Here is a 10,540-nt window from a genome sequence, read left to right on the forward strand (position 1 = left end):
TTCCTTACCTACTAAAGAGTCTCTGTATGAGATCTGAGACCATAGTGTGGTACGACCATTAGCAAGCTTCTGCTGGGATTGTGAACTACCCCGTTCCCGTCGGACACCTCAACATCTCCATCCCCAATATTTTCATTCCTGAACCGCCATGCAACTTGGTAACACTGCGTTCAATGGCATCTTCCTCATCCTTCGTAAGGCCCTCTCTAATCTCTCCTACAACCTGACCCTCTGAACCAACCCCACTAGCAGTAGAAGCCCCACACTCTCTCTTACTAGTTTTCTCTCTCATACTCGCTAGTTTACCTAGTCAATCACAAAACTTTTAAATCTTAATTTGAATAGTGCAGATGCTCATCACCTTAGTTGACTGTCGAATGGGTGAGTGTGCTCTCGGGCTAAGTGTTTGTTTTAATTAAGTTTTCTTAAGATTATTCTAGCTGAAGCAGTGACTGTTCCCATACATGCTTAGATTTTGCTTGCTTATATATATATATATATATATATATATATATTTATTTATTTATTATCAATATATTTCCAAAATAAGATGATCAAATGACCAGAAATTTGTGCAAGGATTTTTCAAAAGAACTCATAAAATTTAGAAGATAAAAATAACAGAGAATAGAATTATATAGAATAAAAAATGTTTTTGTCTTTATATCTCATAAAAAATCTATCCAATAAAAGAAATCTACAACGTCAGACTCAAGATTATAATCAGGCAACTAGGCAACGAAACGGGAATTGGTTTAATCAGTAGGCTTTTCCCCCTTCAGTTTCAACTTTCGTAACATGAAAAAATCATCATAGTGAAACCTTACTAGAATCGCTCATTCGCTCCATTTGATGGAAAGAACAGAGTGACTGAAAGAATAAATCGTATACGATTTCATGACTGCAATTCAGTAGCTAAATGACCAGATATCCATTATCTAATATTCGAAGTGAATTTTTTTTTACCGATTTCTCGAGGCAAAGTCGTATAGCGTTCTCAACAGCATTGGCCGCCGTCCTCATAAATTCCTCATTAATGTCGGGCAAAAACTCAGCACATGCAAAGAATGCTTTGTTTTTTTTAATAGAAGCCCATCGAAAAATCGTGCAAACAGACATATTAAGTCATATCAGTGTACAAAAAGTTTTTACAATCAGAAGGTGGACTATCAAAAATCTAAACAATTGAGTTATCAGGAAAGGCTTGATCGGTCATCCAATTTGCGCATTTGTTAACCTTTCTGAAAATGTGATTAAAAGTAACTAACCAATTACGTATAAGAAGATCTCTAATTTTTTTAATAGTTGCAACAAGTAGATGAGTATTAGAAAACTCATTACATATGAGCGTAATTGCTTCAATAAAATTCGAGAAGACATTGACTCTGTTAAACTTTTCTACCCAACAAAAATTGAGTCCTTCAAGGATGCCCATAAGTTCGGCTACCGTGCTGGGATGGTAACCAAGAAATTTAGTGAAGCCTTTGATCCAATTGTCATGGTCATCTCGAATGAGACCACTACAAGAAGCTGCTTCTTAATTGTTGACAGAGCCATCTATATTAAGTCTTACCCAATCTTTTTTAGAGGGAACCATTGGGCTTTTGTTCTATCACCCATTTGAGTCAAAAAGTTGATTCTAGATTGAAGGTATTGATCATTAAGAATATCTTGTATACTGGTGGAGGCAATATCTCTCTCATAGGTATTATCTTTAGAGTAAATGATTTTACATCTCTCTTTTCAAATATTCCAATACACGTGAGCGAAGAGCTTTTGCCAAGAGATATTACGTGATCTTGCATTACCGCTTCTCTTTTTACATTCCAGAGAATCTACTCCTATACAGATACAGAAAAGAAAGTGTTTAGTTCAGTTTGTTTTACTAGTTTTAACCAAACCTCTTTAAATCTTTTACAATCTCTCAAGAATGAGTGGTGGAATCCAAAGAATTACAACCAAAAGGGCAAGTTTTAAGAGAAGGAATATTTCCATTAAAACATGAGAATTCAGGTTGAAGTCGATCCCAAGCTACTTTTCAAAGAAAGGATATGATCTTTTCATAAGTTGGCCACTTCCAAATCTTAGACCAAATTTTAGAGCCAATGGTGTCACAATGATTTTCAGTGGCCTTGTAAGTAGTTTTGATAGAGAAGTTGCCATCATTTGAAAGTCTGCAACATATAGCATCATCATCTGCATTAAAGTTAGGAGGCTAAACAATAGTGATAAATTTGATGACTTTTGGATGAAGATATCTGCGTAATTGGCCTACTTTCCAGGTACCATTATTATCACAAAAATCAAAGACTTTAGCATGAAGGATGGAGTCTACATTAGATGAAGCATATTTGATAAGGGGATCTGGAAGGAGACACCATTTGTCATACCAGAAAGAAACTTGATCCCTTCTTCCTACCTTCCATCCCACGTGAGTAATGAATTATTCCCAGACTTTACAAATACTGGACCATGTGTAAAAGTTAGAGTTGGTTTTTCAAACCATGGGAATGATAGGATTATTGCATTTGTATTTATCATGCAAGATATGAACCTAGAGACAACTGGGCTTCTTTATAATTCCCTAGTAAAGTTTCATAATATAGGCCCTATTTTGACTTTTAAGCCTTTTGAACCCAAGACCTCCTTGGTTTTTGTTTTCCATGATCAAGTCCCAAAATAGTAGACGAGGCTTTTTGTCCCATCAGTAAAGTCCTAAAGGAAGTTGCGAGAGTGAGGTTCCATTTCAACCAGGACATTATTAGGTAAGAGCATAGTTTGCATGGCATAACTGGAAATAAAAGATATATTAGACTTTATAACAATGGCTTTCCTAGTATTATTAAGATAGCGGCTTTTCTAGTTGGTTAGGCGAGACTTGATTCTGTCAAGCAGAGGAGCAAAATTGAGTTTTGAAACTCTTTCATGGATAATAAGAATCCCGAAATATTTGCTAAGATTTTCAGTTAAGGGAATTCTTAATTCCTCGCTGATCTGTAAGGTTCTATTAATGTTGACGTTCTTAGAGTGGTAGAGCTTGGATTTGGCAAATTAATATTTTGTCCCAAAGCTTTACAAAAATTGGAGAGACATTGTTGGATAATCCTAACTTGATCAAGAGAAGAATATGTAAAAAGCCACAGGTCATTAGCAAAAAATAGATGTGAAATTGGGGGACCGTTAGTTGTTAATCTAATAGGTCTCCAATCTCCCTTATCAATGCTATTAATAATGCTATGATTTAATCGCTCAATACAAACAATGCATTTTAAGTTTCTTAGGAATTCAAAAAGTAAGAGAGAAAGAAAAGTAGAATCGATCGTGTACGTACTAGAGCTGTCCATGTGGACGGTGGAGACAGCAAAATGCTTTACATGAACAATGATAAGCTTGAAGATCGTTGGCATGAAAAACTAACGTAGTGACTGAGAGTCTATTTGAGAGCATACAAGCTGTGCTCGCCATCGTTAGTGACAACTAGCATCACTTTCTTTGCTATCGCCATGGAAGCAATGATATAGCGAGTGTTTGGGTCTTTTTATACAAAACCATAGTTTTATATGTTTGGAATTGATTATATAACATCCAAACTGGGACTCTGCCATCCATGCTAAGTTACTTAAAAGTTTTTTTTCTTGAATACAAGGACATGAAAAATTTGTGTAAAAGTTGAGCAAAATCGGGTCATGTCAGATTCCATAAGAGATTTGCATCCTGAAGGCGGATGATTGTAAATAATAAGATCAAGATTATTCCGAAAGGCTAGGTGAGCGAGCATGCCCACACATCTATTTGCTTTCCTAAACATGTGTTCAAAGGTAATGATCCAATTTTTCATGATTAAAGTTCTAACTCTGTTGATAATTCTAGAGAGAAGATGGTTATTAGCGAAATTATGTTAGATAAGCGAGAATGCTTCCACAAAATCAGAGTATATTTCGATTTTGTCAAAATAGGCATTTTAACAAAGCTGTAATCCTTTTAAAATGCCTAATAGTTCTACTGTCGTGTTTGGATGATAATCGATGTATTTGAAAATTTTTTTAATCCAATTGCCTTTATCGTCTCGTATGATATAATTCCACCACAAGTAGTAGTTCCAATGGAGTTCACAGCCCCATCAATGTCAAGATAGATCCAGCTTATTTTTAGAGGTAAGTTACTTTACTTAAAAGTTATAGTAGAGACTCTCCGAGAGCATGAGAGAACCTCCTTTCCCCTATCTTTTTCAATCAAATTATTCTTTTACTTCTATACAAATTCAATTTTTGACCTGTATAAAAATTCCAATTGAATGATTTTCATTTGTAAAAAATTATTCTGTCAATTTTAATTTAACAATTTCTCCCTTGAAACATCATACATTTTAATACATACATACATACATGAATAGAAACACACACAAATCCTCCATCACATAACTACGCATTTATTATGCAGAACAGAAGCGACTTTTTAAATCTGGTATGATAATTTAATTTTAAATGAAATTATAACATGATGAAAATAAACTTAAACAAATTTAAAAACAATAAAACGAGAAATTTTTGGAAATTTATTTTACAAATTACAATCTGATTTATTCTTACAATTTGAAATTTGAAAACGACTCATGGCAACCCAAAATAAAAAGGACTCACTTTTCGTAAGATTTTCTTTCTAAAATTTCCAGAGAATCCTACTAATTATTCAGTTTCCGGCAAGACTTTCAATCAACTTGCCAATCTAAAGTAATATGCCAACAAAGCTTATCCATGTAGAATGAGGTCATCATACTCATTACATTAATACAATTAGGTAAATCTCCTGAAATCTAATGAATAAATTGCAGGATTCACAATTTATATACAATCAAAATATGATAATAATTATTTTGACGTAAATATTGATTTCATGCACATTAATAAAATTTCAATATACTATTTTGATAGAAAGGTTAAGAAGCAGCTTATGAGATTTTTCAGTTTAAAATAGCAATAATAAAAGCTTCTATTCCTCTGTCGCTCACAACGCCCATGAAGGGATGAACTACTACACATTCACTCGGCAGAGCACTGTCATTTTTTCGCATTATTGCTAAAAGAAAATAGGCCATCAACATTGGAGGAAGTTAAAAACAAAGCACATATAACATGCATGAATGCCAATTCGATCAAAATAACAATTTCACAACTTATTCTGAAAGTCAGAACAGCCATTAATCACTAGCACTAGTGATGTCCGCCCACACTTTCACCCTCCTGACCCTGCCGGGCAGCAGCTCGTAGTTTACGCTGCTCCTCCTTGTAAATCCGATTTCTTCGTTGAAACTGGAGTTAAGAAACAGAGATGCAATAAAATCATGAGTATAAACAATTCATAAAATGCTAGGAAGCTTGCTTTTTTTGAAAAATGTGTGTATGTGTTTGTTTTACCATTATTGCCAAGTAGCTATATTATTAGCCAATTAAACCATTACAAATAATAAACTTTCTCTCCTGATTTTTTTCCCTCTAATGAATGCTCTAAGAATATCGAGATATATGCATCTATTGTCAGAGCAACACTAGTGTTGTGGATATAAGCTTGATAAATTGAATTTGATAGGCCACCCAAAGTTGAAAATTTTTAAAAGCTTGAAGCATAAATAAAAATACAAGCTTGACAAAATAAGACAATTGGCTTTAACCACTTGACAGCGTCAAGAGAAGAACAATTTCAAATTTGTCATTTTCTACAACTACAAGTGCCTCGGTCTATCATATACCATTATATAGTTTTCATATTTGTGTCATGCAGGATATCTGAGTGGTAATAACATATTTAATTTTTAATCAGAAGTTTATAAATCACACACAATACTATATATAAGAGGAGTTCAACAATCCATATGAAAGTACCTAAGCACTGATTATATCATTAAACAGTATGATATGTTAAATTGGAGCATACAAAGAAGTAGGACTGGGCACAGAGGCAATGGAAGAATTCAATCTCCAACATGTCAAGTTGAAAAAAACAAAACAAAACAAAACAAGTCGTAATATGGCTGTCAATGAAAGGTATCATATGTCTCAGCTCCAAACAGTTATGCCTAGGAGGTAAACTATATGAAAAAACATAAGGACCTAGGACAATTTTAAGCAATTCAGCCAATAATTGATAGCCCATAACTCATTCACCTTTAATACATAAGTTCAGCCATAGGATAATGAATGTGCCACAAAATGATGGGTTTAAATAAGTATTTTAGTCTCAAGTTTCTTTATTATTTCAATTTGATCTCGCGAAAATATGCTTCTAATTCATAACATATATATCATAACTCATACGCCATCAACTCCATTTATTAAATTTACTGACACACAAGATGTTAGATGAGCGCCATTATACATGCCTACAAGGTTGACTGTCTAGAATACATATGACACGCATTAGAAATTAAAAGGACCAATGTGACACAAGCAAGCTTAAGGGAGCAAATAAAATGATAAATAAACTAAAAGGGACCAACTTACTGATCATAAGAAAGGCTGCAACTAAGGATTTCAAAGCAAACACCGTTAAATGTAAATAGATGGCAATGAAAAGAAGCATTTCAAACTCAAAACACCCCGTCCAAATTGTTTTCAAACATATATGTCATGATATAAGGATTTTTTAATTCCACCCCCCCCAAACCAAAAAAACCAAGTGGAACTAAAAGATCTGCAAATTATTGTTAAAGTTCAACATTATCCCGGATTTAGATTCAGTTCTCTCAATTACAGCCCTCAGATTTTATTAGTAGTTGAAAATTATCAAGATACATTTTCCTTCAAAAATTCAAAAAAATCCTCATGATTATAACACTCCTTATATATGCTGTCTCATCCAAAAATTTGAAATTTGATCCTTTTTTGGTATTATATGACAAAATCTTTGACAGCCATTCGATTAAATCAAACAATAGCCATTCAATTAAATCAAACAATTATTATCGTACCACATAAGACACTCATTAAATGGGTGGACTTAGGCTACTCAACGAGTCTAAATGCCATTATCCCAAAACTGAGAATCAGGGCTTCCAGATAAAGGATCAGTAAATTGCTGTTAAAGTTCAACATCATCCCACAACAGAGTACAAATAAGAAGATACAGCAAACAAAGTTTTCCCCCACATAAGATGGAAGTTGAGATTGATCCCTTATCACTACACATGCATCAATTTTTAACTGCACTGCTAGCTCCTTGGCCAATGGCAACGGAGTGAAAGGACTAAGGAGCTTAGCATATCAATAATAAGTTATAGTCTACAGTCTATTTTTTCTTGTATATTTCAGTAGTAGTTTAATATCATAATTTTTGTCTTGGTTATACGGTCTCCATATATTATGTAGTGCCGGGCAAGGTATTGTCTCATTCATTTTAAACACGATTTGACTAAGGAATTCAGGGTATAGAAGAATTTTTATTTTTTTTTGGCCAACAGGGTCTATAAGATATAAAGTCTACCATTTTCGTTGATACTATGCTTCTTCGAGTGGAAGTCAAGGAATTCTTATTCGAGAAAACTATCTCTTTTGACATTTTTCAACAGTTTTAAGACCCAGAGCCAAACATAGCAGGTATTTACATTATCCAAGCCAATGCATAAAACCCACATGTAACTAATTCCAGTAAAAAACACGTATATGACGTCAATCGCTACGATAATGCAATGAGTGCATCAATGACAGGAGTGAATCGTAATCAATCAAGATCCTCTCCAGCGGCGACGAAAATCGATGGGGTTAGTAAGGATTTTTAAACAGCAATTAGGGTTTCGGGAACCACCGAAATTAGTTGATGTTGAGTAATGCTACTTTACGCAGTTAATCAATCTGACGGAAAAATGCGTTAGCTTGTGCAAGAATAGGAGATGGGCAGGTTGACCTCTTTAGAATGGTGGAGGCACTCGAGGTAGTCTTCACGGAGAAGAGCGCAGTCCTTGGGTTCTCGGCAGCGAGACATGCACTCGCTGAAGTCGATCCAGAAATCATAGCAGCGACCTTTGTTCCCAGTAATTCCCCATCCTGATGCCATCTCGGTCTCCTTCTGAGAGAGTATCAGCTCTCGCTGTAGTCTGTAGATTACTGATTTCCACGGCCGAACGATAATCGAAGTGATTCGCGGTTCGGAGTTCAGAGTTCAGACCCGCTGACGTGTAGACGAGATTGCCAAAATGCGAGTTTGTACCGAGGCTCGTGGATAGGTGGTTAAAACTTAAAGACGGAGTATTCATATGTGACTATACATCGTCGATTCTGTACTCGTATTAAGAAAAAAACAAAAGAAAGAAAGAAAAAAGAAATACTTCGTCCATTCCAATACAACATATTATTCTCGAATGGTCCAAGTCCAGGGTCAATCACACAAGTAAGATTTAGAAGAAACTAGATTTTTAGTCCATGCAATGCGGAACATTAATCCCCTAATTCAAGAGATATGAAGGGGAATGAATTTTTTTTAATAAATTCATTTTTCTATTAAAAAAAAAGACAGTTAATTTGTAACTCTGTGTTTGTTAAAAACATTTTTTTAACATTATTATGTCTTGACTATTATTTCAACGATTTTTTTAACATGTTTCTCTAAGTGAAAATTGAAGAACATGTATTTATTTATTTTTATTATGGGTCATTATTAACTACTTCATGTTTTCATTACTCATTCTGGACCAAAGTATAGGATATAGATAGCTAATTTATGTTTTTTTAAATATTATTTAAAATTTAAATTTCTTAAAAAATTTACATTTTCACAATTTTAATTTCATTAAATATCTTATATAAATGCTTTGATAATAATAATTAAAATTTTAATACATTATTTTTAAAAAAAAGTAATAAAAAAAGTAGGAATATGATTGAAAAAAATAATTATAAAAGTAGCCCAATGCTATATGTTTTGAATTAAATAAAATTTTTAAAATATACCCTGTGTTATAATCTGAAGAGAGTAAAACTTAGTTAAAACTTAATTTGATTAAAACTTCAGATATCTTTCAAACTTTATCTTCATTAAATGCAGAACCTTAATAATGAGATTGCTAATTCCCATTGACAAACTACAATGCTTGTGCAGTAAAAAGAGGATTGAATCATTTCCTTTCAGCATTTTCCAATAAAAGTATGTTAATAGTTAAAGTCTCAGAGTATAACAATGCTTACTCTCTCGGTGCCTATAAATAATATATTTTTAATTAAATCACATTAATTAATAAAAATTGATAATCTAATTAAAAGTATAGTAATATTTTAATTTTATCTCTAATTATTATAAATAAAAAATAATTTTTTTAAAAAAATAAATTAACGAGAGTACTTTTCTTTTTTCTTTTCAATTTAATAATAGTATAATGGTCTATTTATTAAAAAAATATGCTAATAACATCTTATATTTAGGGACAAAAAATTGTAGAAGATCTCTTATATATAGGGACAAAGAAAGTATCTTCTTAATTATAAGCCTAGCAGTTAGAATTAAATATACACTCTTAATTTTATACATACTTTCAATGTATATTTAATTATTATTTAATTTACAGTTAGAAAATTAATCAGGTTCTAATACTTTCTTCGTTACTTTTTCATTGACTATTATTTAAATTTATATTAAGAAGTTCAGCATTAAAAAAAATTCTTATTTAGTAGTTTATTTGATTTTTAACTACATAGCTATAAAAATGGGGGAATTTATTCAAGATTACATTAGAAAGTCAATATTATTGGTGAATTTGTGAATAGAACTGATGGAAAATGTCATATTTTTTTAAGAGAAAATAGTGGTGTGAACATAAAAAAAAAGAGTAAATTGAATTATACCTTCCAAAAAAAACCTATTAACCATAATTAAAATAAATGGAATTTTTTTTCTTACACCAACATACATTATATATTTGGAATTCATTCCCCCCCACCCTTTTTTATGTTCATGAATTAGATAATTATTGACATCGTTACAATTTTGTGATGGAGAAAATTTCATTAAACCCTCCTGACCAAATTTGTTTATAGTCAACTCCATAAAACTCTGAAATTAAGTTTTTGAGAAAAATGATACAAATAATCCCAATTCCCTTGAATAAACATAACCGACATGGGAAAAATAAATAATTGATATATATAAAATGAACAATTAATGCAGAAAAAATTTGTAACTCTTATTAATAACATAACACTGTTATGAATAAAAGTAAATAAAGCAAGATGCATGAACAACTCATGTAAAAAAATGAACAATTAATGTGTGAAAAATAAATAACTGATGCAGGTAGAATTTGTATCTTTTATTAATAATATAATTCTGCTATGAATATAATCAAATAAGCTAAGCGCATGAATAATTCATGTAAAAAAATAAATAAGTGCTATACGAAAAATAAACAACTGACACAAGGAAATAAGGTTATTTGTATCATTTCTCTCGAAAACTTAATTTCAATAAGTTTGGTCAGGAGATTTAATGAATTTTTCCTGTTGTGAAACGATCATCATTAAATATTAAAAATTTAAATATATATTCATTGACATTATTT

General features: G+C 32.1%; 1 protein-coding gene across 1 annotated transcript; it reads right to left on the reverse strand.

Annotated features, from left to right (window-relative positions):
* Window positions 1-4,964: 4,964 nt before the first annotated feature.
* Window positions 4,965-8,215, reverse strand: LOC129304974 (NADH dehydrogenase [ubiquinone] iron-sulfur protein 5-B). Its single transcript, XM_054944844.1, has 2 exons — window positions 7,897-8,215; window positions 4,965-5,309 (listed from the first exon to the last, which is right to left on the reverse strand). Exons 1-2 carry the CDS (start codon window positions 8,044-8,046, stop codon window positions 5,211-5,213), a joined length of 249 nt encoding a protein of 82 aa, XP_054800819.1. The 5' UTR covers window positions 8,047-8,215; the 3' UTR covers window positions 4,965-5,210.
* Between the last annotated feature and the right edge of the window lie 2,325 nt (window positions 8,216-10,540).

Source organism: Prosopis cineraria, unplaced genomic scaffold (genome assembly GCF_029017545.1).
Source record: "Prosopis cineraria cultivar Desert tree isolate PC_DT_omini unplaced genomic scaffold, ASM2901754v1 PC3, whole genome shotgun sequence".
NCBI classification, from domain to species: Eukaryota; Viridiplantae; Streptophyta; class Magnoliopsida; order Fabales; family Fabaceae; genus Prosopis; species Prosopis cineraria.